Source organism: Ahaetulla prasina, chromosome 6, assembly GCF_028640845.1.
Source record: "Ahaetulla prasina isolate Xishuangbanna chromosome 6, ASM2864084v1, whole genome shotgun sequence".
Taxonomy (NCBI): Eukaryota; Metazoa; Chordata; class Lepidosauria; order Squamata; family Colubridae; genus Ahaetulla; species Ahaetulla prasina.
In genome coordinates, this window is record NC_080544.1 from 103,636,950 (window position 1) to 103,662,879 (window position 25,930).

General features: G+C 40.0%; 1 protein-coding gene across 1 annotated transcript in view; it reads right to left on the bottom strand.

Annotated features, from left to right (window-relative positions):
* Positions 1–25,930, bottom strand: part of MCF2L2 (MCF.2 cell line derived transforming sequence-like 2) — a 297,446-nt gene that overhangs the window by 170,625 nt on the left and 100,891 nt on the right. The window contains exons 4-11 of the mRNA XM_058187136.1: positions 25,441–25,531; positions 22,167–22,286; positions 19,731–19,847; positions 14,492–14,641; positions 10,146–10,270; positions 7,232–7,346; positions 2,875–2,994; positions 2,433–2,624 (exon numbers count right to left, since the gene is read on the bottom strand). Of these exons, the coding sequence (XP_058043119.1) occupies positions 2,433–2,624; positions 2,875–2,994; positions 7,232–7,346; positions 10,146–10,270; positions 14,492–14,641; positions 19,731–19,847; positions 22,167–22,286; positions 25,441–25,531 (1,030 nt within the window). The remainder of the gene's footprint in view (positions 1–2,432; positions 2,625–2,874; positions 2,995–7,231; positions 7,347–10,145; positions 10,271–14,491; positions 14,642–19,730; positions 19,848–22,166; positions 22,287–25,440; positions 25,532–25,930) is intronic.

A 25,930-nucleotide genomic window follows, 5' to 3' on the forward strand; every position in this document is an offset into this window, starting at 1 on the left:
AACTAAAAATATGAATATACAACAAAAGAAGAGTTAGAAAGAACTTCAGGTTTTGAAATCGTTAAAAGGTTAAATATTTAGGAATATATATTACAGCTTCAAATGTTAAATTATACAAAAATAATTATGAGGTATTGTGGCAGAAGGTATGGAAAGAAATGGAGAGTTGGAAGAAGTTACAACTATCTTTGCTGGGAAGAATAGCGGCTATAAAATGAATGTTTTGCCCAGGTTTTTGTTTTGTTTCAAATGATACCGGTGTTTAAGAATGATATTAAATTACAGGAATGGCAAAAGGGATTAGTAAATTTGTATGGATGGGCAAAAACCAAGAATAAAATTAAAAGTAATGCAGGATATAAGGAAAGGGGGTCTTAAAATGCCTAATTTAAAATTGTATTATGAAGCAGTTGTTTTATCATTAATTACTGATTGGATTAATTTAACTGAGGAAAGAGTTCTGAATATAGAAGGTTATGGTTTGTTATATGGGTGGCATGCCTATTTATTATATGATAAGAAAGTTGATAAAATATTTAAAAATAATATAATTAGAAATGCATTATTGAGGGTTTGGAGGAAATATCAATATAATTAGATGGAAAGATTCCAATATGGGCAAACCGAGACACATGATAGAAAATATAAATATATATCAAAAGATGGAGGTAGTTACTTATAAAGAACTTCTTTGTATGGAAAAGGGGAGTTACAATTAAAATCTAGAGAAAAGATGGGGAAGAAGGAAAAATTATACATGGTTCCAATATGGACAATTACAAGCTAGATGGAAATTAGATCAAAAATAGGTGTTTAGCAAATTGAGGATAATTTGTTAAAACAAATGAGAGATCAAGGTCAACAGCATATTAAGAGGTTGTATAATGTATTAGTAGAAATAGATTCAGAGACTGATTTGGTTAAGGATTGTATGATTAAGTGGGCACAAAATTTTCAGTAACCAATAATGTTGGAAACTTGGGAAAGAATTTGGGTGAGGAATGTTAAATTTACACAAGCACAAAATATGAGAGAAAATTTTTATAAGATGTTTTATAGATGGCATTTAGACCCCAAAAATTGTCATGTATGTATCCTAATGTACAGGCTAAATGCTGGAGATGTGATTGTGAAGATGCTACTTATTATCATATATGGTGGACTTGCAAAAAAGTTAAAGCATTTTGGATTAAAGTATGGTGGATCATGCAGAATATTTTGAAAAGAAGATTAAGTTTACCCCGCAGTTCTTTTTACTAGGAATAATTATGGATTGTACAGCTATAGAGACTAAATTGATTCTGAACTTAATAACAGCCGCAAGACTTTTGATTGCTCAATATTGGAAGAAAGAAGAATTACCTACAATTGAAGAATGGACTCTTAAAGTATCAAATCTGGCAGAAATGGCAAAATCTCTGCTTACTTGAAAGACTATACACAAGAAAAATATATTTTAGAATGGAAAATGTGGATTGATTATATTCAAAATAAGTATCAGATAAAAAATATCAAATAGCATATGAGTAAATTTAGGAATAATTTGTATTAGATATATTTTTGAAGGAGAGGGAATTGAGAGTGTGAATAAGCGTGGAGAGACTAGAGATTATAATTTAGGAATTATTTTAGATTATGATTGTTAGTTTTGATACCCTGCATTTTGTTCTGGGAAGTCGGGGTGGGGGTGGGGGTAAGGGAAGGGAATTGGGGGGTTGAGGTTAGTGATGGAGTGATGGTTAATGTACAGGGATTATTGAAGATGTATAAATATAATTAATGTAGGGTCGGGTCTGACCAGTTGCCATTTTAGAACGGTGGGGAGGGAAAAAGAGAGTAGGAGGTAGGAAAGAGGAGAAGAGGAAGGAAGAGGGTAGAAGAGGAAGGAAGAGGGTAGAAGAGGAGAAGAGTGTAGGGTGGAGGAGGAGAGGAGGTAGATAAGAGAAGGAGAGGAAGGTTTGGAAAGTAAAAGAAGGTAGAAGAGGGAAGAAGGTTAAAAAGGGGGGTGGTGACTGGGCAGGCCCGACTAATTGTATATAACTGTACATTGGATGAATTATTTGATAAGATTGTAAAAATAAAACTTTTTTATAAAAAAAAAAAAAAAAAAATTTGGATGCTTGGTAACTGGTTCATATATTTATGATGCTTGCACTGTTCCTGGGTCACGTAAATTGCAACCTTCTGACAAGTAAAGTCAACGGGGAAGCCACAACTGAGTTATTAATGTAACTGCAGTGATTCACTTAACAACTGTGGCAAGTGAGGTCGTAAAATGGGGCAAAATTCCCTTAACAATTGTCCCACTCAACAGCAGAAATTCTGGCCTCAATTGTGGTAGTAAGACGGCCTGTATATTGTTCTGTAAATCTTTAATACTATTGAGCAATTATTTTTTTCTCAGCTTTACTCACAGTAACCCAGCCTCTTACCTTATCTAACTGTCTGTGTAATTCAAGGGATTTCCCCAAGATATCGTATTTTTTCTTGGTTTCATTGGCAAAGTCATCGCAGATCCTCCTGAGTTCCACACACTTTGGTCTGATGGAATCAATTGCATAATGGTCATTTTGGATCAGCTGGTCTCCATGGACAGCCAAGGACTGGGCTCTTTCCAAAGGTTCCTGTATAAGAAGGAAGGACAAAGAAAACATCAAAAGGCTTAAAGGAATAACCCACAATTTAATTGAGAGTTTCCGCCACCTACATCAGGGGTGGGTAACTTATGGCCTCTTTACGACCTGTGGACTTCAACTCCCAGAATTCCTGAGTCAGCCATGTTACAGTCATGTGATGTCTTGCTTCATGACAGCGTTGCTGGTCAGAGTTATGATTGTTAAGCAAGAACAAGCTCTATTACAAAGCCCAATTTACCTGTCCTCTTTCTTCTAACTGCCTTTGTTCCTTCAGGATATGCTCCACGCGGAAGATGCTGTCTCCAATATCCGTGAAAACTGCTTGCACTTCCATCAAGTTGTCCAGTGTTAATTTGACCTACAAGGAAAATCGGTGTAAAAAAGATGGGAGCAAATTTGCTACGATTTTCTGGCTGTTAGACTGCAGTAATCAAGGCAAATCACAGACAATCAAAGGAACAGAATAAGTCTTCTACCAAGACAGACCGCAGATTGACCGATAATACATATTTTCTATCCACAACTTGAATATAATAAAACAGCTTTTCATAATTCAATGTCCTTCAGTTATCGTTGCCTGCTGGATGAAGATGGAATTTGTATTCGAATGCAATTCAGAGAGAGAAGGCAGCTTAGCAAATGCTATAACCATCATGGAATATTTCACGTACAGGTAGTACTTGCTTACCAACCATTCATTCAGTGACCAGTCAAACTTACGACGGCACTGAAAAACTTCCACAACAGATCCTTGAGGTGGAAGCCATTGCAGCGTCACTATGGGTACATGATTGTGGTTTGGGTGCTTGGCCACTGGTGCATATTTACAACAGTCACAAAACCATGTGGTTGCAGGATAAACCACGTGGTTGCAGGAATACAACAAAATACAACAAAATACCTTATGCCACCAGACTCGAAATCCTGGGTTTAGAAAACTTAGAACTCTGCCGCCTTCGACATGACCTGAGTTTAACTCACAGAATCATCTATGACAATGTCCTTCCTGTTGAAGACTACTTCAGCTTCAATTGCAACAATACACGAGCACACAATAGATTTAAGCTTAAAGTTAACTGCTCCAATCTTGATTGCAGAAAATATGACTTCAGAAACAGAGTTGTTAATACTTGGAACACACTATCTGACTCTGTGGTCTCTTCTCAAAATCCCCCAAAGCTTTAACCAAAAACTGTCTACCATTGACCTCACCCCATTCCTAAGAGGTCTGTAAGGGCATAAGAGCACAAGCGTGCCTACCGTTCCTGTCCTATTGCTTCCTTTCTTTATATCCAATTAATATAGTTATTACATACTTATGCTTATATATATGCTTATATATTGTATAGTTATTTCATGCTTACGCTTATATATACTGTGTGACAAAATAAATAAATAAATAAAATAAAACAATCTCAGCCAGCTTCCAAAGAGCCAAAGTAATGAGGAAGCTGCCAGGAAGTTGCAAATCAGTTCTGCGACATTAAACTTAAGGACCTGCAGTGATTCACTTAAAAGTCCATAGCCGGAACTGCCAGCTTAAGTTGGCGTCGACCCATAATATCATGCTTAAGGACCATGCTGATTAGCAACAGAGTTGTTAATACTTGGAACACACTATCTGACTCGGTGTTCTCTTCTCAAAATCCCCAAAGCTTTAACCAAAAACTGTCTACCATTGACCTCACCCCATTCCTAAGAGGTCTGTAAGGGGCGTGCATAAGAGCACCAGCGTGCCTACCGTTCCTGTCCTATTGCTTCCTTTCTTTATATCCAATTAATATAGTTATTACATACTTATGCTTATATATATGCTTATATATATGCTTATATATATGCTTATATATATGCTTATATATATGCTTATATATATGCTTATATATATGCTTATATATATGCTTATATATATGCTTATATATATGCTTATATATATGCTTATATATATGCTTATATATATGCTTATATATATGCTTATATATATGCTTATATATATGCTTATATATATGCTTATATATATGCTTATATATATGCTTATATATATGCTTATATATATGCTTATATATATGCTTATATATATGCTTATATATATGCTTATATATATGCTTATATATATGCTTATATATATGCTTATATATATGCTTATATATATGCTTATATATATGCTTATATATATGCTTATATATATGCTTATATATATGCTTATATATATGCTTATATATATGCTTATATATATGCTTATATATATGCTTATATATATGCTTATATATATGCTTATATATATGCTTATATATATGCTTATATATATGCTTATATATATGCTTATATATATGCTTATATATATGCTTATATATATGCTTATATATATGCTTATATATATGCTTATATATATGCTTATATATATGCTTATATATATGCTTATATATATGCTTATATATATGCTTATATATATGCTTATATATATGCTTATATATATGCTTATATATATGCTTATATATATGCTTATATATATGCTTATATATATGCTTATATATATGCTTATATATATGCTTATATATATGCTTATATATATGCTTATATATATGCTTATATATATGCTTATATATATGCTTATATATATGCTTATATATATGCTTATATATATGCTTATATATATGCTTATATATATGCTTATATATATGCTTATATATATGCTTATATATATGCTTATATATATGCTTATATATATGCTTATATATATGCTTATATATATGCTTATATATATGCTTATATATATGCTTATATATATGCTTATATATATGCTTATATATATGCTTATATATATGCTTATATATATGCTTATATATATGCTTATATATATGCTTATATATATGCTTATATATATGCTTATATATATGCTTATATATATGCTTATATATATGCTTATATATATGCTTATATATATGCTTATATATATGCTTATATATATGCTTATATATATGCTTATATATATGCTTATATATATGCTTATATATATGCTTATATATATGCTTATATATATGCTTATATATATGCTTATATATATGCTTATATATATGCTTATATATATGCTTATATATATGCTTATATATATGCTTATATATATGCTTATATATATGCTTATATATATGCTTATATATATGCTTATATATATGCTTATATATATGCTTATATATATGCTTATATATATGCTTATATATATGCTTATATATATGCTTATATATATGCTTATATATATGCTTATATATATGCTTATATATATGCTTATATATATGCTTATATATATGCTTATATATATGCTTATATATATGCTTATATATATGCTTATATATATGCTTATATATATGCTTATATATATGCTTATATATATGCTTATATATATGCTTATATATATGCTTATATATATGCTTATATATATGCTTATATATATGCTTATATATATGCTTATATATATGCTTATATATATGCTTATATATATGCTTATATATATGCTTATATATATGCTTATATATATGCTTATATATATGCTTATATATATGCTTATATATATGCTTATATATATGCTTATATATATGCTTATATATATGCTTATATATATGCTTATATATATGCTTATATATATGCTTATATATATGCTTATATATATGCTTATATATATGCTTATATATATGCTTATATATATGCTTATATATATGCTTATATATATGCTTATATATATGCTTATATATATGCTTATATATATGCTTATATATATGCTTATATATATGCTTATATATATGCTTATATATATGCTTATATATATGCTTATATATATGCTTATATATATGCTTATATATATGCTTATATATATGCTTATATATATGCTTATATATATGCTTATATATATGCTTATATATATGCTTATATATATGCTTATATATATGCTTATATATATGCTTATATATATGCTTATATATATGCTTATATATATGCTTATATATATGCTTATATATTGTATAGTTATTTCATGCTTACGTGGGAAGGTAACTGCGTTCTGTGTGCCTTTGGCATTGAGTCATGCTGGCCACATGACCATGGAGACGTCTTCGGACAGCGCTGGCTCTTTGGCTTTGAAACGGAGATGAGCACCGCCCCCTAGAGTCGGGAATGACTAGCATATATGTGCGAGGGGAACCTTTACCTTTACCTTACTATCCTTAAGTGTTGTACCTTAGAATTCTTGATGAATGTATATTTTCTTTTATGTACACTGAGAGCATATGCACAAGACAAATTCCTTGTGTGTCCAATCACACTTGGTCAATAAAAAATTCTATTCTATTCTATTCTGTTCTGTTCTGTTCTGTTCTGTTCTGTTCTGTTCTAGTCTAGTCTAGTCTAGTCTAGTCTAGTCTAATCCATTCCATTCCATTCCATTCCATTCTCTATTCTAGTCTATTCTAGTCTATTCTATTCTTACAGATTTGGTTCTGGATGGGAATAACACATATAAGGAACAAAACTGATCTGCCAAATTTCTCAGGAAAGAAACGGAGGAGGGGGAGCAAATTTAATAAGTAAGAGATGTGCAAAACAGTTACCTCTCGGAAATTCTGTTCAAAATGTCGGAGCTGCAAACATTGCTCTAGTTTTAGGTGATGCTTGGACCAAAATTGATCAAAAGCTCTTTCGGTCTCATCCAACTGGGCAAGCAATCTGCCAAAAGAATGACATTTGATTCAGAAACTTGATTCCTTCCTTTGAATTTTACAAGTTACTGAAATTAACCTGGATGAAACCCACCTCTTTCTCCGTGGAGATGGGACAGTTGCAAAGCAACATTTAAAGCTTTTAGTTCTTTACTAATCCAGGTTCGTTCCTACAACTCTGAGAAATAAAGCAAGCAAATGCAAAAAAGCTACTAAGGATCTGTCGGTTGGCTTGGAAGCACTTAACAAATTTTACTCACCATAAAAAAATAAAAAATAAATAAAATACAGCTTGCCACGTAAGGATTCTGCTAGTTAAGAAGTCCAAAGAGTGGCTGAATTAATTAATTAATTAACCTACAAAGAATTGATGTGGTGCACTGGTTAATGCGCTGGATTACAGATGGTAGAGGGGGTCCAATCTTGGCAACTTTAAGACTAGGGGACTACAACTCGCAGAATTCTCCAGCCAGCCATCCCGACTGGGGAATTCTGGAAGCTGAAGTCCCGAAGTCTTAAAGTTGAAGTCCACAAGTCTTGAAGTTGCCAAGGTTGGCCATGTTGTGGTCCTTTGTTGGCTTTGTTGGCTGAGGGACTCTGGGAGTTGAAGTCCACAAGTCTTAAAGGGACCAAGGTTGGAGACCTCTGCTCCGAGGGTAAAAGGAAAGGTTAAAACAAAAAGTTCAATCTTGCAAGATTCTGTTACTCTAACTCTACAGTAAAGTTAGAAGTAGCAACCCTAGTTGTATTTCTTGTCTGGGCTACTTCACATCATCTAGGCCAGGGGTCTGGCGGAGGAACTCTGGGAGTTGAAGTCCACAAGTCTTAAAGTGGCCAAGGTTGGAGACCTCTGATCTAGGCCACATCCAATAGATGATCTTTGCATTTCCTGAAGCATCATTTTTGCTCTGGTCTCAAAAATTGGTACAACATATACGACATCCTCCTAGCGTTTTTGGGATGCGTATCCTCTTCTCCCATTTTGACATTAGTTACACTTCTTGCCTATTCTTATCACACACTTTTTAAAACTTTGCAAGCACTTTTCTAAGGCACAGAGACGAAATGCTTAGGTGGGAATGACACTAAAATTCATCATAATTAAAGAAATGCAAACCCAGAATTGATGTTCAAATCAATGGTCATAAAGTGTGAAAAACGATCCTAAGTCCCTTTTTTGTATCGCTGTAACTTCGAATGGTCACTAAACTTTCCTCTTCTTCTTCTCCTCTTTTTCTTTCTCCTTCTCCTTCTTTTCTTTCTCCTTCTCCTTCCTTTCTTTCTCCTTCTCTTCCTTCTCCTCCTTTTCTTTCTCCTTCTCTTCCTCTTCCTCCTCCTTCTCCTCCTTCTTCTCCTTCTCCTTCCTTTCTTCTCCTTCTCCTCCTCCTCCCTTCCTCCTTTTCTTTCTCCTCCTTTTTTTTGCCTTCTTCTCCTTCTCCTCCTTCTCCTCCTTCTTTTTTCTCCTCTTCCTCCTCCTTCTTTCTCCTTCTTCTCCTCCTTTTCTCCTCCTCCTCCTTTTCTTTCTCCTTCTCCTCCTCCTCCTCCTCCTTCTTCTTTTCTTCTCCTTCTCCTCTTTCTCCTCTTCCTTTTTCTTCCTAGCATATTCCCACAAGTGCAGGGTCAGCTTTTTGGATCATTGAGCACCACTTTGCATGGTCAGCTGCATCTCCAGGGCGCAGGCCCGCAGCTTGCATATTTTGTTTTGTTGGTGTCTTGCCATCTCTGTTTCGGGTGCCTGCGAGGTTCCCGGCCATTGACTTCTACTTGGGAGTCAGTCTTGGCCACAGTGGAAGGTGCTGCTCTCTGGACATGCCCATATCAGCAGAGCCGGCCTTCTCTCGTCATCTCTATAATTGATGCCACACCAAAATGTTGTTGAAAGGTGTCATTTGTGATGTGGTCAAGAAGAGATGCCCATAATCCAACGGAGCATTTGCATTTCCACGCCGTGGAAACAGCTTTCAGTCCTTGTTGTTGCTGCCCAGCATTCACTGCCATAGAGTGCAACAGGGCGGATGGTTGTCTTGTAAATCGAAGATTTAAGAGGGGTTGGCATTCATCTGTTACATAACACACCAGTGAGTTCTCGCCAATGCATCCAGGCTGCATTCACGAAGGGTCACTAAACAAATAGTTGTAATTCGAGGACTACCTGAACTACAAGCTGAACTACAGAACAGGTTACTTGTTGTGACTCCGCCCCCCGAGCCTGTCCTCATGGAGGAGAGTGACTCAGAGAGTGAGGGAGAGGAGCCAGCAAGGCCTCCCTCGCCAGGACCCTCCTCGCTGGCACTGCCCCAAGGTCCAGCTGCAGGCCAGGAGGAGGAGCTGACAAGGCCTCTCCCTCCTACACCCTCCTCCTCCCTGGCAATGCCTCAAGTCCCAGCTGCTGACGATCAATCCTGGATTGATCCGAGGCAGTGACGAAAAGATAAGCATGCGCAGCAGAGGAAATGGTGTGGCAGGCTCAGAGAGTGCTGAGTACTGAGCCACACTCCACAGGGTATAAAAGTGGGTGGAGCTGCCATGTGGCCCTTGTGATGGACAAAAAAGCTACCAAGGATGCACTGCAGCTCGGTTGTTGGAGGGTTAAAGGACTTTGTCAGTGAGTTTTGGCAATGGACCTTGGACACGAGATAATGGACTCAGAACTTGGCAGGCCTTTGCACGGTCACTGTCAACTATTTCCTCAACTGAAGAAAATCAGGTCTGTAGCAAATAAAAAGACTGGGAGATATGCATCTTTGCATTTGCTCTGTAAAGTGGGGAGGGGGACATAACATTACTTCAGTGTTGAGGCCTTTACCTTTCCACCGTTGCCACGTTTTCTAGTTCATCAGGACTGAGTCTGCTGGTGGCACTTCGTGAGACAGGATCTCGGATACAAGTCAGTAGCATGGCTCCCTGCTTCACCGCTAGCTTCAGCTCGTCCTGTGGGGCATTGGGAAACAGGGAGGGGGTTGGGAAAGTTCTCATTTAATCCTAAAATCCTGTAACATCTGTCACATATTGCTAGAATCGAATCCCGAGGATCACAAGAGCATTGAGTTATAATCAAATTCCCCTCTTCTCTAGCCTCAGAGGCCCATCCTGGATATCAACTTGGCTCCCATGGTTATAAGCCAAACTTCATGACATGGTTTGGAGCCTGAGAAAGATATAAAGAATATACCGAAACGAACTGATAAAGTGACTGGTGGGCAAATTTTGCTCTTATGAACACTGCAGTATCCCCACGGCCATGTGATCAAAATTCGGGTGCTTGACAAATGGGAGTGTATTTATGAAAGTTGCAGTATCCCAGGATCATGCGATCATCAGAGGATTTTTTCTTTTAAAGGCAAAAATGCTTTTAAAAGAAAAGAAAAGCCTCTGACAATCAGGCAACTCAGCTGGGATCGTCAGAGGATTTTTTCTTTTAAAGGCAAAAATGCTTTTAAAAGAAAAGAAAAGCCTCTGACAATCAGGCAACTCAGCTGGGATCGTCAGAGGATTTTTTCTTTTAAAGGCAAAAATGCTTTTAAAAGAAAAGAAAAGCCTCTGACAATCAGGCAACTCAGCTGGGATCGTCAGAGGATTTTTTCTTTTAAAGGCAAAAATGCTTTTAAAAGAAAAGAAAAGCCTCTGACAATCAGGCAACTCAGCTGGGATCGTCAGAGGATTTTTTCTTTTAAAGGCAAAAATGCTTTTAAAAGAAAAGAAAAGCCTCTGACAATCAGGCAACTCAGCTGGGATCGTCAGAGGATTTTTTCTTTTAAAGGCAAAAATGCTTTTAAAAGTTTAAAAAGCCTCTGACAATCAGGCAACTCAGCTGGGATCGTCAGAGGATTTTTTCTTTTAAAGGCAAAAATGCTTTTAAAAGAAAAGAAAAGCCTCTGACAATCAGGCAACTCAGCTGGGATCGTCAGAGGATTTTTTCTTTTAAAGGCAAAAATGCTTTTAAAAGAAAAGAAAAGCCTCTGACAATCAGGCAACTCAGCTGGGATCGTCAGAGGATTTTTTCTTTTAAAGGCAAAAATGCTTTTAAAAGAAAAGAAAAGCCTCTGACAATCAGGCAACTCAGCTGGGATCGTCAGAGGATTTTTTCTTTTAAAGGCAAAAATGCTTTTAAAAGAAAAGAAAAGCCTCTGACAATCAGGCAACTCAGCTGGGATCGTCAGAGGATTTTTTCTTTTAAAGGCAAAAATGCTTTTAAAAGAAAAGAAAAGCCTCTGACAATAAGGCAACTCAACTGGGATCGTCAGAGGATTTTTTCTTTTAAAGGCAAAAATGCTTTTAAAAGAAAAGAAAAGCCTCTGACAATCAGGCAACTCAGCTGGGATCGTCAGAGGATTTTTTCTTTTAAAGGCAAAAATGCTTTTAAAAGAAAAGAAAAGCCTCTGACAATCAGGCAACTCAGCTGGGATCGTCAGAGGATTTTTTCTTTTAAAGGCAAAAATGCTTTTAAAAGAAAAGAAAAGCCTCTGACAATCAGGCAACTCAGCTGGGATCGTCAGAGGATTTTTTCTTTTAAAGCATTTTTCTTGGCTGAAAAATGCTTTTAAAAGAAAAGAAAAGCCTCTGACAATCAGGCAATTCAGCTGGGATGGTCAGAGGATTTTTTCTTTTAAAGGCAAAAATGCTTTTAAAAGAAAAGAAAAGCCTCTGACAATCAGGCAACTCAGCTGGGATCGTCAGAGGATTTTTTCTTTTAAAGGCAAAAATGCTTTTAAAAGAAAAGAAAAGCCTCTGACAATCAGGCAACTCAGCTGGGATCGTCAGAGGATTTTTTCTTTTAAAGGCAAAAATGCTTTTAAAAGAAAAGAAAAGCCTCTGACAATCAGGCAACTCAGCTGGGATCGTCAGAGGATTTTTTCTTTTAAAGGCAAAAATGCTTTTAAAAGAAAAGAAAAGCCTCTGACAATCAGGCAACTCAGCTGGGATCGTCAGAGGATTTTTTCTTTTAAAGGCAAAAATGCTTTTAAAAGAAAAGAAAAGCCTCTGACAATCAGGCAACTCAGCTGGGATCGTCAGAGGATTTTTTCTTTTAAAGGCAAAAATGCTTTTAAAAGAAAAGAAAAGCCTCTGACAATCAGGCAACTCAGCTGGGATCGTCAGAGGATTTTTTCTTTTAAAGCATTTTTCTTGGCTGAAAAATGCTGTTTAGACCAGATCTCCTGATCCGGTAGCGATGGTGGCGGGTGGTTCAGAGAACCGGTAGCAAAAATCCCAGCCCCCCCTCCCATGCCCAGCTGAGCCACACGATCATCAGAGGTTTGTTTTTTTTTACTTTTAAAAGCATTTTTTCTTCGGCTGAAAAAATGCTTTTAAAAGTTTAAAAAAAGCCTCTGATGATCGCGCGGCTCAGCTGGGATCGTCAGAGGATTTTTTCTTTTAAAGCATTTTTCTACAACCTTGCCAAGAGGTTGTTTAAAAATGCTTTTAAAAGAAAAGAAAAGCCTCTGACAATCAGGCAACTCAGCTGGGATCGTCAGAGGATTTTTTTTCTTTTAAAGGCAAAAAAAATGCTTTTAAAAGAAAAGAAAAGCCTCTGACAATCAGGCAACTCAGCTGGGATCGTCAGAGGAGCCTTTTAAAAGCATTTTTTTACAACCTCTTCGGCCGAAGAGGTTGTAGAAAAAATGCTTTTAAAAGTAAAAAAAAAAACCCAAAAACTATTGCACATTGCATTTTGGGGTTTGGTCGTACCACTCGATCTGAAAGAGGTTAGCCATCACTGGTATATATATCATATTGAGTTCTTGTAAGGGGAAATAAGCCAAACGGATAAGTAAATGAAATAATTAAAAATTGACTTCTGACCTCCGTCTCAGGAAACCTTTGGATGGACTGGCAAAAACCTCTTGTGAGTTGTGAAGTCACACAGGCTCACCTTCAACTTGGTGTGTTGTTCCGTGTGGAAACACAAAAGTTCTTCCGTGCATTGGACATTGTTGGGAAGTTCAGTCTCTGCCAGGTTTGTTCCAAAGGCCTGTAACATCTGTGCTGTGGTTTTCACAGTCATGGCAAAATTTTCAATGGCCTGGATGGAGGGTGCAAATTAAAAAGAAGCGTGAGCTACCTTGATTCACAAAGACAAGGAAGTATTCACACAAAGACCAAAATAATACAAATTATTCATTTATTTGGAATGAAATCCCTCCGAGTTCAAGGAAGCACACTATATGGTCGTTAGAATTACCATATTTTTCGGAGTATAAGACACACCTTAGTTTTTGGGGAAGGAAAATAAGAAAAAAGCTGATTGGCAGGTGGATCGGCCTCCCGGAATACCCCCAATCATCTGTTCCCAGAGGTGAATTTTAGCAACAGGTTCCTTGGTTGTGAGCTCCCTGCCTTGCTTTTTTTTTTCTGCCTCTGAAACTTCTGAAACTCTGTTTCAGAAAAAACTTTTTTTAATGCCTCTGAAAGGCTCTGAAACAGCTTCAGAAAAAAGCCTCTGAAGCTCTGTTTGGGCGCTTTTTTTCTGAAGCTCTGTTTGGAGGCTTTTTTTCTGAAGCTCTGTTTGGAGGCTTTTTTTCTGAAGCTCTGTTTGGAGGCTTTTTTTCTGAAGCTCTGTTTGGAGGCTTTTTTTCTGAAGCTCTGTTTGGAGGCTTTTTTCTGAAGCTCTGTTTGGAGGCTTTTTTCTGAAGCTCTGTTTGGAGGCTTTTTGTCTGAAGCTCTGTTTTGGAGGCTTTTTTGTGAAGCTCTGTTTGGAGGCTTTTTTTCTTTTAAAGGCAAAAAAAATGCTTTTAAAAGAAAAGAAAAGCCTCTGACAATCAGGCAACTCAGCTGGGATCGTCAGAGGATTTTTTTTTTCTTTTAAAGGCAAAAAAAATGCTTTTAAAAGAAAAGAAAAGCCTCTGACAATCAGGCAACTCAGCTGGGATCGTCAGAGGATTTTTTCTTTTAAAGGCAAAAAATGCTTTTAAAAGTAAAAAAAAAAACCCAAAAACTATTGCACATTGCATTTTGGGGTTTGGTCGTACCACTCGATCTGAAAGAGGTTAGCCATCACTGGTATATATATCATATTGAGTTCTTGTAAGGGGAAATAAGCCAAACGGATAAGTAAATGAAATAATTAAAAATTGACTTCTGACCTCCGTCTCAGGAAACCTTTGGATGGACTGGCAAAAACCTCTTGTGAGTTGCGAAGTCACACAGGCTCACCTTCAACTTGGTGTGTTGTTCCGTGTGGAAACACAAAAGTTCTTCCGTGCACTGGACGTTGTTGGGAAGTTCAGTCTCCGCCAGGTTTGTTCCAAAGGCCTGTAACATCTGTGCTGTGGTTTTCACAGTCATGGCAAAATTTTCAATGGCCTGGATGGAGGGTGCAAATTAAAAAGAAGCGTGAGCTACCTTGATTCACAAAGACAAGGAAGTATTCACACAAAGACCAAAATAATACAAATTATTCATTTATCTGGAATGAAATCCCTCCGAGTTCAAGGAAGCACACTATATGGTCGTTAGAATTAGCATATTTTTCGGAGTATAAGACACACCTTAGTTTTTGGGGAAGGAAAATAAGAAAAAAGCTGATTGGCAGGTGGATCGGCCTCCTGGAATACCCCCAATCATCTGTTCCCAGAGGTGAATTTTAGCAACAGGTTCCTTGGTTGTGAGCTCCCTGCCTTGCTTTTTTTTTTCTGCCTCTGAAACTTCTGAAACTCTGTTTCAGAAAAAACTTTTTTTTAATGCCTCTGAAAGGCTCTGAAACAGCTTCAGAAAAAAGCCTCTGAAGCTCTGTTTGGGCGCTTTTTTTCTGAAGCTCTGTTTGGAGGCTTTTTTTCTGAAGCTCTGTTTGGGCGCTTTTTTTCTGAAGCTCTGTTTGGAGGCTTTTTTTCTGAAGCTCTGTTTGGGCACTTTTTTTCTGAAGCTCTGTTTGGAGGCTTTTTTCCTGAAGCTCTGTTTGGAGGCTTTTTTCCTGAAGCTCTGTTTGGAGGCTTTTTTTCTGAAGCTCTGTTTGGAGGCTTTTTTTCTGAAGCTCTGTTTGGAGGCTTTTTTCCTGAAGCTCTGTTTGGAGGCTTTTTTCCTGAAGCTTCTTTTCTGATGCTTTTTTCAGCCTCTGAAGCCTCCCTTTGAGAAGCTGGGCAGGGCTACATTCAGAGTATAAGAGGCACCCATATTTTCACCCTCTTTTTTGTGGGAAAAAGGTGTGTCTTATACTCCGAAAAATACAGTATATTCTCAGATACAGGTTGTCCTTGACTTACGACCATACATTTAAGTAACTGTTGGAAGTTACAATGGCACTAGACCTGTACTCGCATTTACAACTGTCCCAGCATCTCTATAGTCACGTGATCAAAATTTGGACATTTGGCAACCAGCATGTATTTATGATGGTTGCGCTGTCTGTCCAAGGTCATGCGATCACCATTTGCAACCTTCCCAGGCAAAGCCAATGGGAGAACTCAAATTCACTTAACAACCTCTGCGAAATAGGTCACAAAATTCGGTGTCATTCACTTAATGAGTGCCTCATTTAGCGATGGTGGAAGTTCTGGCCCCAATTGTAGTCGTAAGTCAAGAACTACCTGCAATTTCATAAAAGCCATGGGAAAAAAATCACTGATATATTCATGCAAGCCAGTGGTGAAATCCAAATTTTTTTTTACTACCGGTTCTGTGGGACATGGCTTGTTGGGCGTGGCTTTTTTTTTCTTTTCTTTTTTTAATTTGAATTTATATCCCGCCCTTCTCCGAAGACTCAGGGTGGTTTACACTGTGTTAAGCAATAGTCTTCATCCATTTGTATATTATATACAAAGTCAACTTATTGCCCCCAACAATCTGGGTTCCCATTTCACCTACCTTATAAAGGATGGAAGGCTGAGTCAACCTTGGGCCTGGTGGGACTTGAACTTGCAATAATTGCAAGCAGCTGTGTTAATAACAGACAGACTTAGTCTACTGAGCCACCAGTGGCTTGGTGGGCATGGTGTGGCTTGGTGGGTGTGGCTTGGTGGGCGTGGCAGGGGAAGGATACTGCAAAATCTCCATTCCCACCCCACTCTGGGACCAGCCAGAGGTGGTATATTCCAGTTCTCTGAACTGCTCAAAATTTCCACTACCGGTTCTCCAGAACCTGTCAGAAACTGATGCAAGCCCACAAAACAGTATTATGTCTCTTTATTAATTATTTTTTTTTTCAATTTGCCCTGCCAGGTCCTAACCTATACAATTAAGTTCAAAGGAAGACCCAGTAAAGAAGATTTACGGATAACCTTTTTATTTACAAAGATGAAGGTTGCGAAGTTATTAAGGGACAAAACTTTCTGAACAGTAGTGGTTTTTATTTCCCTTCGCTACTGGTTTGGAACTATGAGTGCGCATGTGTGCGCCCTCGCTCCGCTAGTGCGTGGTGCTTCTGTGCATGCGCAGAACCTTCTGTGCATGCACAGAGCGTCCGTGAAGACATCCGGATGGTGGGCGGAGCCTCCAGCCGCCGCCACGATCGGTTCGCCCAAACCAGGGTGACCGATAGAAACCCACCACTGATCCTGAAATATATATAATGCTGTGATTCATATTGATGATGGTTGCAATATCCAGGGGTCATTTGATCAGCTTGTATGAGAAGCAAAGTCAGTGGGGAAGCCTGATTCACTTAACAACCACGTTACTAACTTAAGAACCGCAGTGTTAAGTGAAACAATGCGTTTCTCAAGTAAGTAACATGGTGCGCCAAGAAAGATTGTAAAATGGGACCAAACTCATTTAAGAACGGTCTTGCTTAACCACATAAATGTTGGGTTCAACTCAGCGGTGAAATCCACTTACCTTCGCTACAGGTTCAAGAACGGGAGTGCGCGGGAGCACACGCGTAAAGCCTTCTGCGCATGCGCACAGGGTCATAAATGGGATGTAATGACGTCCTGGCGGGTGGGTGGAGCTTCCCGCCACTGACACTACCGGTTCAGCCAAGCTGGATAGATCTGGCTGGATTTCCCCACTGGTTCAACCGCGGTCGTAAGTCGACGATAATTGTACTGACCTTCCTCCATTTCTTTAAATGTACAGCAATGGAACGCATTTTAAAAGATGCTTTTAATGTGTGTGCTCCATTTGCAAAGAAAGACATACAAAGAACAAAAGGCTTTGACAGCTGCCATCTTGACACACAAGATGACACACACATAGGTCTCCAAAGACCTATGCAAGGGTCCTTTTTGTAGACTTTAGTTCAGCATTCAATACCATCATTCCAGACATTCTCCTAACTAAGCTAAACCAGCTACAGGTACCGGAACAGACTTGTAAGTGGATCACAAGCTTCCTAACAAACAGGAAGCAGCAGGTGAAGCTAAGCAAGATCACATCAAATACCTGTACAATTAGCACAGGGCCCCCCCAAGGCTGTGTGCTCTCCCCACTTCTCTTCTCTCTGTATACCAATGACTGCATCTCCAATGATCCATTTGTTAAGCTACTGAAGTTCGCAGATGACACAACAGTGATTGGTCTCATTCGAGACAATGACGAATCCGCATATAGACGAGAGGTCGAACGACTAGCCTTGTGGTGCAACCAAAACAATCTGGAACTGAACACACTCAAAACCGTAGAAATGGTGGTAGACTTTAGGAAAAACCCTTCCATACTTCCACCTCTCACAATACTTGACAACACAGTATCAACAGTAGAAACCTTCAAATTTCTGGGTTCTATCATATCGCAAGATCTCAAATGGACAGCTAACATCAAAAACATCATTAAAAAGGACAACAAAGAATGTTCTTTCTGCGCCAACTCAGTAAGCTCAAACTTCCCAAGGAGCTGCTGATCCAATTCTACAGAGGAATTATTGAGTCTGTCATTTGCACCTCTATAACTGTCTGGTTCGGTTCTGCAACCCAACAAGAAAAAACAGACTTCAGAGGATAATTAGAACTGCAGAAAAAATAATTGCTACCAACTTGCCTTCCATTGAGGACCTGTATACTGCACGAATCAAGAAGAGGGCCGTGAAAATATTTGCAGATCCCTCGCATCCTGGACATAAACTGTTTCAACTCCTACCCTCAAAACGACGCTATAGAGCACTGCACACCAGAACAACTAGACACAAGAACAGTTTTTTCCCGAAGGCCATCACTCTGCTAAACAAATAATTCCCTCAACACTGTCAGACTATTTACTGAATCTGCACTACTATTAATCGTTTCATAGTTCCCATCACCAATCTCTTTCCACTTATGACTGTATGACTATAACTTGTTGCTGGCAATCCTTATGATTTATATTGATATATTGATCATCAATTGTGTTGTAAATGTTGTACCTTGATGAACGTATCTTTTCTTTTATGTACACTGAGAGCATATGCACCAAGACAAATTCCTTGTGTGTCCAATCACACTTGGCCAATAAAATTCTATTCTATTCTATTCTATTCTATTCAAACCCACACAAGAGATGTCCCTGAACAGCCACTTATTGAAATGGATGTGATCCATATTTTCCAGTGTTTGGTTCATCCTTCTTTGGAGTTCAATGTACTGAACCGCTAAAGCGTTTGGCCATTTCTGTTCAGCTATGCATTCACTAATGGCCCCGAGCCACCATAACGATGCGGGACTTCACGGGGACAATCATAATTTTAAAACTATTGCAAACTTCTCCACTGCAAGTCAGAAAGTCTATGTGGTATTCTGCTTCTCAGGCTGTGTATTATTTCTAATTTAACATAATAACTTATTATTTTTAATAATAATAATTGCCAGTCTGGGGAGCAAGCAGCAATGAAATGCAAAAGGGGGTTCAGCAAACCCCCTTGTGCTTTATTCTTTGGTGTTTTTTTTAATATTTAATAGGGCTGGGAAGTGGCTCAACAGGCTAATGCAGCCTGTTATTAACACACAGCTGCCTGCAATTACAATTACTGCAGGCTGGAGTCCCACCAGGCCCAAGGTTGACTCAGCCTTCCATCCTTTATAAGGTAGGTAAAATGAGGACCCAGATTGTTGGGGGGGCAATACAAGTTGACTTTGTATATAATATAAAAATGGATGAGACTATTGCCTTACACAATGTAAGCCACCCTGAGTCTTCGGAGAAGGGCGGGATATAAATTCAAATAAAAAAAAAATATTTGCCTTTTTTTACTTGTTTTAAAATTGTGGGCCATCCAGAATCATGTATTCGAGATGGGAAGCCACATAAATTGAACAGATAAAAATTAGATTAATCTATTCCTAAATTCTAGTAAAATACATGTATCACCTTCTGCTCTTTGTTTAAACTTCCTATTTAAAAATCAAATTATTATTTAATTATTAGTGTAATTTACATTTTTCAGTCAAATGTGTCTCCAGATACAGAAACGGCAACTTAGAATTTCTGTCTTATTCTATTACTTTTAGAGGTTGGGAGAGAATCTAACAGTTACTACGACTGTACTTACGGTTCGATGGTGTATCCACTGACTGTGTCCATATTCTAAGGTTCCTCCTAACTCCCGAGTAAGCTGACTTGTGTCGATGTAACCATGTAAGTCAGACACTGAGTTTAACATGATGATCTGCACCGGGGGGGAAAAACCACAATGAAAGGGTCTAAAAACAAAATCTTTCCACCAATCAATCTTGATTTCTGAAAGATATAGGGGTACATCCATGTAATTTATATTATACAGTTTAACGAAAAGAGGGAGTAGGAGTGACATGAGAGCAGTGTTCCAGTATTTGAGGGGCTGCCACAAAGAGGAGGGGGGTCCTCTTATTTTCCAAAGCACCAGGAGGCGAGACAAGAAACAATGGATGGAAACTAACCAAGGAGACGAGCAACCTGGAATTAAGAAGAAACTTTCTAACAGTGAGGACAATTAAACAATGGAACAGCTTGCCTCCAAAAGTTGTGGATGCTCCAATACTGGAAGTTTTTAAGAAGAGATTGGACAACCATTTGTCTGAAATGGTACAGGGTTTCCTGCCTGATCAGGGGGTTGGACTAGAAGACCTCCAAGATCCCTTCCAACTCTGTGATTCTGTTAGACATAGGACTTTCCCTGCAGACTTCCCCATTGACTTTGCTTGTTGAAAACTGCCTGGGGAGGTCACAAGTGGAGATCACGTCACTGCGGGATGCTTCCAATGGTTGTAAGTGCGAGGACCAGTTGTAAGTCACATTTTTTTTCAGCACTATCACAACTTCAAATGGTCGCTAAACAAATAATCATAAGACAAGGACTATCTGTAATGATACTCAATAGTCACTGTCTATAGAAAATTAACACATTGGTGAATCAGTGTTGCTGAGAACTCTTTACTAAGATCCTATGGTTTATTCTGTATACAGGGTGTATTGTTGTTGTTAGTTGCGAAGTCATGTCCGACCCATCGCGACTCCATGGACAACATTCCTACAGGCCTTCCTGTCCTCTATAAGCCTCTGGAGTCCATTTAAGCTCACACCAACTGCTTCAGTGACTCCATCCAGCCACCTCATTCTCTGTCGTCCCTTTCTTCTTTTGCCCTCAATCTTTCCCAGCATTAGGCTCTTCTCCAGTGAGTCTACTACCGTATACTACGGTATACGTGATACAGTATACGGTATACAGTGAGTATATTACCGCATATACAGGTAGTTCTCAATTTATTATTATTATTATTATTTATTATATTTGTATACCGCCCATCTCCCGAAGGACTCAGGGCGGTTCACAGCCAATAAAACAACAGAAACATATAATACATATAAAACAGCAAAAAGAATAGACAATTAAATTCAGTTGATGCCTTAAAAGTTTTAAATACAAATTTAAAACCCATTTAAAACCCTGATTTAAAAACCCCAATTTAAAACTACGTTCAAGCTAGTCCTGCTCTTCGAAACAGCAACGTCTTCAGCTCACGGCGGAAGGACCTGAGAGTATGATCATAATGGAGCCTGTCCACTATAGTAGCAATGGTTGTAAAACAAGTCAGTCATGTGACCCACCAGATTATACAATCTTTTGTTTTTTGCAGCGGTTTGTTAAGCAAACACAAGGTTCGGTACGGGCACAGACCAAACCATGGTAAAATGTGGTCACATGACCAAAGGATGCTGCAAACTGCTTTAAACGTAGCTGCGATGTTGAACGTCCAAAGTTTAGTCATGCGGCCACAGAGGGAGACCGACCATCGTAATTTTGAATCTAGGTTCCTAAGTAGCCCCGAAGTAGGTCTGTCATAACTTTGAATGGCTGCTACGTCACCTGTCATAGGTCGAGGATTATGACAGGGAGTATATTCAAAAATATCTCCCATACTCAACTACAATTCAACTTTTAGTCCCTTTCAATTCTTTTTTCCCCCACACCCAAACTGCTCAGGTGGAGAAAAAGAAGTCAGGAGCCATAGCAGATAGTTTGATCAGAGGACTGCTGTTTGCAGGTACAGTTCATTTAGCGACCAACTGACCTTACAACAGCACTGATAAAAGTGACTTATGGCCATTTTTCACGCCTACGACCATTGCAGCATCCGCACGATCGCGTGATCGAAATTCGGATGCTTGGTAATTGATTCACATTTACGACGGTTGCTGAGTCCCCGGGTCACGTGATCCCCTTTGCCCCGACAAGCAAAGTCACGGAGGGGAGGCGAGATTCCCTTAACAACCGCGTTCCTAACTTAACAGCTGCAGCAATTCACTTAACAACCGCGGCAAGAAAAACTGGCCAAAATTCACTTAATAACTGTCTCGCTTAGCAGCGGAAGTTTTGGGCTCAATTGTGGTCGTAAGCCGAGGACTATCTGCCGTTCTGCTGGACAGATCCTGAAGTGGGAAGAAGAGAAGGAGAGAGGTTTCCTGGAGGCCAGAGAGATGCAGAATCAGAAGGAGAAAAAGTGCTTACCGGTACCTTCATTTTAAAGTCATCGCGATACAGTTTGATGCCGATGTCAGCGATCGCCCTTTGGATGAAACGGGACGGCCGGAGGACAAAGACTAACTGCAAATTCCCGGGAAATGCTCCCTAAAAAGACAGGAAAGGAGAAAGGGATCTGTTCTAAATCCGTAGTGATCCGAAATACCCTTTCAACCCAAATCCACCAACATGCCAAAATCACAAAGCTGGACACTAGAGCAGGAGTCTCCAACCTTGGCCACTTTAAGCCTTGTGGACTTCAACTCCCAGGATTCCTCAGACAGCAAAGTTTTGACACTTGTGAACTTCAACTCTGGTTTAGCTCAGGCTGGTAAAGCCTGTTATTAAGAACACAGAGCCTGCAATTACTGCAGGTTCAAGCCCGGCCCAAGGTTGACTCAGCCTTCCATCCTTTATAAGGTAGGTAAAATGAGGACCCAGATTGTTGGGGGGGCAATAAGTTGACTTTGTAAAAATATACAAATAGAATGAGACTATTGCCTTATACACTGTAAGCCGCCCTGAGTCTTCGGAGAAGGGCGGGGTATAAATGTAAACAAAACAAAAAAAACAACAACTCCCAGAAGTCCTCAGCCAGCAAAGCTTTGAGACTTGTGGACTTCAACTCCCAGAAGTCCTCAGCCAGCAAAGCTTTGAGACTTGTGGATTTCAACTCCCAGAATTCCTCAGCCAGCAAAGCTTTGAGACTTGTGGACTTCAACTCCCAGGATTCCTCAGCCAGCAAAGCTTTAAGACTTGTGGACTTCAATTCCCAGAAGAATTGTCACGTGAAGTGGTGAGGTCTTCCAGCACAGGCCAGCGAGTAAATTGTTAGAGATGTAGTAATAGGCCATATATTGATTAGGGTAGGGGTCTCCATCCTTGGCAACTTGAAGACTTGTGGACTCCAACTCCCAGAATTCTGGGAGTTGAAGTCCACAAGTCTTCAAGTTGCCAAGGTTGGAGACCCCTGGATTAGAGGGTGACCAATAGCGGGAAGGGGAAACAGGGAGATAGGAGGGGGTGAGAGATGGAGAAAAGAGGGAAGGAGAAGAGAGAGAGGTGGGAAAGGGAGAAAGAGAGAAGACAGAGCAGAGAAGGAGTGGAGGGAAGGAGAAAGGAAGAGAGAAGGAAGTAAAGGGGGAGATGAGGAGAAGGAAGGAGAGAGGGGGGAGAGAAAGGAGAGAAAGGGTGGAGGGAGAAGGAGAAAGGAAAGAGGGAGGGAGAAGGAGAAAGACAGAGGTGAACATGGGGGTGGAAGGAGGGAGAGGGGAGAAGGGTGAGGGAAAGGGAGGGGACGGAGAAAGAGAGAGAAGGGAAGAAGGAGGGAGAGATGGAGGTAAAGAAGAGATGGAGAGGAGGAAAGGAGAGTCAGGGAGGAGGAGAGAGAAGGGGATAGGAGGGACAGAGTTGAAGGAGAAGGGGAGAGAGAGGGGTGATGGAAAAGGAGCAAAGGAAAGAGACAGGTGAAGAGGAGAGGGAAGGGGAGATGGAGAAGGAGAAAAGAGTGTGATATGGAAAGGGGGAGGAGAATAAGAGATGGAGAGGAGGAGGGAAAAAAAAGAGGGTGGAGGAAGAGAGGGAGGTGGAGAGTCGTGGTTGTAGTGAGCTTTGGTGCCGTTTCAAAAATGGAACATATTTAGGTCAGCCTGCATTTTTATTCTTTGTTCTGAGATTCCTAACCATATTTGACGTTGCCTTACTTACAGCTTTACAAAAATCGTTAAAGACTTCCTGCTCTCTTCAACGCGGAAGGAAGAGAAAAATATTTCCAACCGCATCCCTTCTTGTGGTTCCCTTGCACTCAAATGGTTGATAAACGTTTTTCCCCACCGCTCTTATTTACTCATTATCTATATTGCCTTTAGGAACCTTGGTTCACACTTTGTTTCAAAACAATACCACGGTTTGTTTTGCTTGGGTTTAACAAGCTGTGCGAACCTAACCATGATGATTTGATTAACGGAGACAGGACAGCCGTTTTCCAATATTTGAGGGGCTGCCACAGAGAGGAAGGAGTCAACCTAGTTTCCAAAGCCCCTGAAGGCCGGACAAGGAACAATGGATGGAAACTGACCAAGGAGAGATTCAACCTGGAAATAAGGAGACATTTTCTGACCCTGAGAAAAAGATCAACCCGTGGAACAGAAGTTGTAGGAGCTTCATCACTGGAAGCTTTCAAGAAGAGACTGCCATCTATCAGAAATGATGTGGGGATCTCCTGCTTGGGTGTGAAGGGGTTGGGGTTGGACTAGATGACCTACAAGACCCCTTCCAACTCTGTGTCATCTGTTAATTTGCAAACGATGTGTGACAGCTTAGCATGCTGGGCGATCCGAAGCAAAGATGTTTCATTTTAAAAGCCGCGGGTTAACACGGACTTACTTAAGAGAGCAACGCGGGAGCCTTATTCCACACCCTCAAAAAGCCCCGCGGGCGTGAAGAATCCATCCACGCGTGAAAGTAACGCGCCTAGCTTTTCCATGGCGATGGGGCCTCTTCCTCCTCCTCCTCCTCCTCCTCGTCCTTTGGAAGAGCGCCCTTCAAAATTGCGTTGCATAAACACCGCCTTAGGGCCAAGCAGGCTATTTATATTTCCGTGCACCGTTTGTCCCATTTCGCTGTCCTTTTTGGGTTGAATTGGAGGAGGGGGGGGGGAGAGAGAAGACCCAGCAGCTCGTGCACGCGCGGGTCCGCGGGGATCCCTCCAGCAAGCAGAGCCGGGAGCGGGTGGGTTCAGCAACCCTCCTCTTCCCCTTCGGCTGGCCGCGCGATCCAACGGGGGTGGGGGGGCGTGGAAGAAAGAAGGCAAAGAGAAGCCCTCCAACCCACCCACCCACCCGCCTCTAAATCTGCAAAAATGCAACTGTGGTGCAACTCTTCCTTCCCACCCCCCCACCCCCCCTACGCCTCCTTCCCTAATTTCTCCCAGCTCTCAGTACCGGTCGGAGCGGCTTGGCAGGCTGCAGCGGCCCCGATGCATTGGAAATGCGGGGGTTTTTTTTTGTGTGTGTTTTTATTAATTTATAAATGTATTTATGTATTTGTTTTGCAGAAAAAGTCAGGCGGGGCCCCAGGCGAGCATGCAACAAGAGGCGCGCATCTGGAGGGCAAGCAAAGTGATTTGCCGCAGGAGTTGTTTTTTTTTGTTGTTTTTTTTGCAAAGAAGCCACGCGGGGCAACGACAACAATCACACACCCGCAAGACACACACTCACACACGCGAGCGCGCACGCAAAAAGACCGTGGAACGGCCACTTACTGCGATTCGGGTGAGCGATGCCTTGACCGCGCTCCATTTGTCCCGCCGTCTGTCTATGATGGTGATAAAACCGATGCTGGCAGCTTCCAGACTGCAAAATAACCAGAGGAGATATTGGGGGGGATGCGAAGAAATAGTAGCAGCGGCAGCGGCAGCTCCGATCGTTCCCGGCTACGTTACTGCAGCAAAAATCCCCTCGGTCCGCGGCGACACTTGGTCCCATTTGCTCCGAGCCAAGGAGGCAGAGGGGCACGGGCGGCGAGTGGCATGCCACGTTTCCACCCTGGCATCGCCTTTTCCCCAACGCGGATAATTTAAAAAACCACCCCCTCCCCAAGATCGCTTCTGATGGATTGCCGCCTTTCTCTCCTCCCCCCCCCACCCCAAATGACAGCAGCTGGACGAGTTAGGGATTATTTGCAGGTTTCAGGCTTGCAAAACGCACATATGGGGAGTGTGTGTGTGTGTGTGTGTGTGTGTGTGTGTGGGG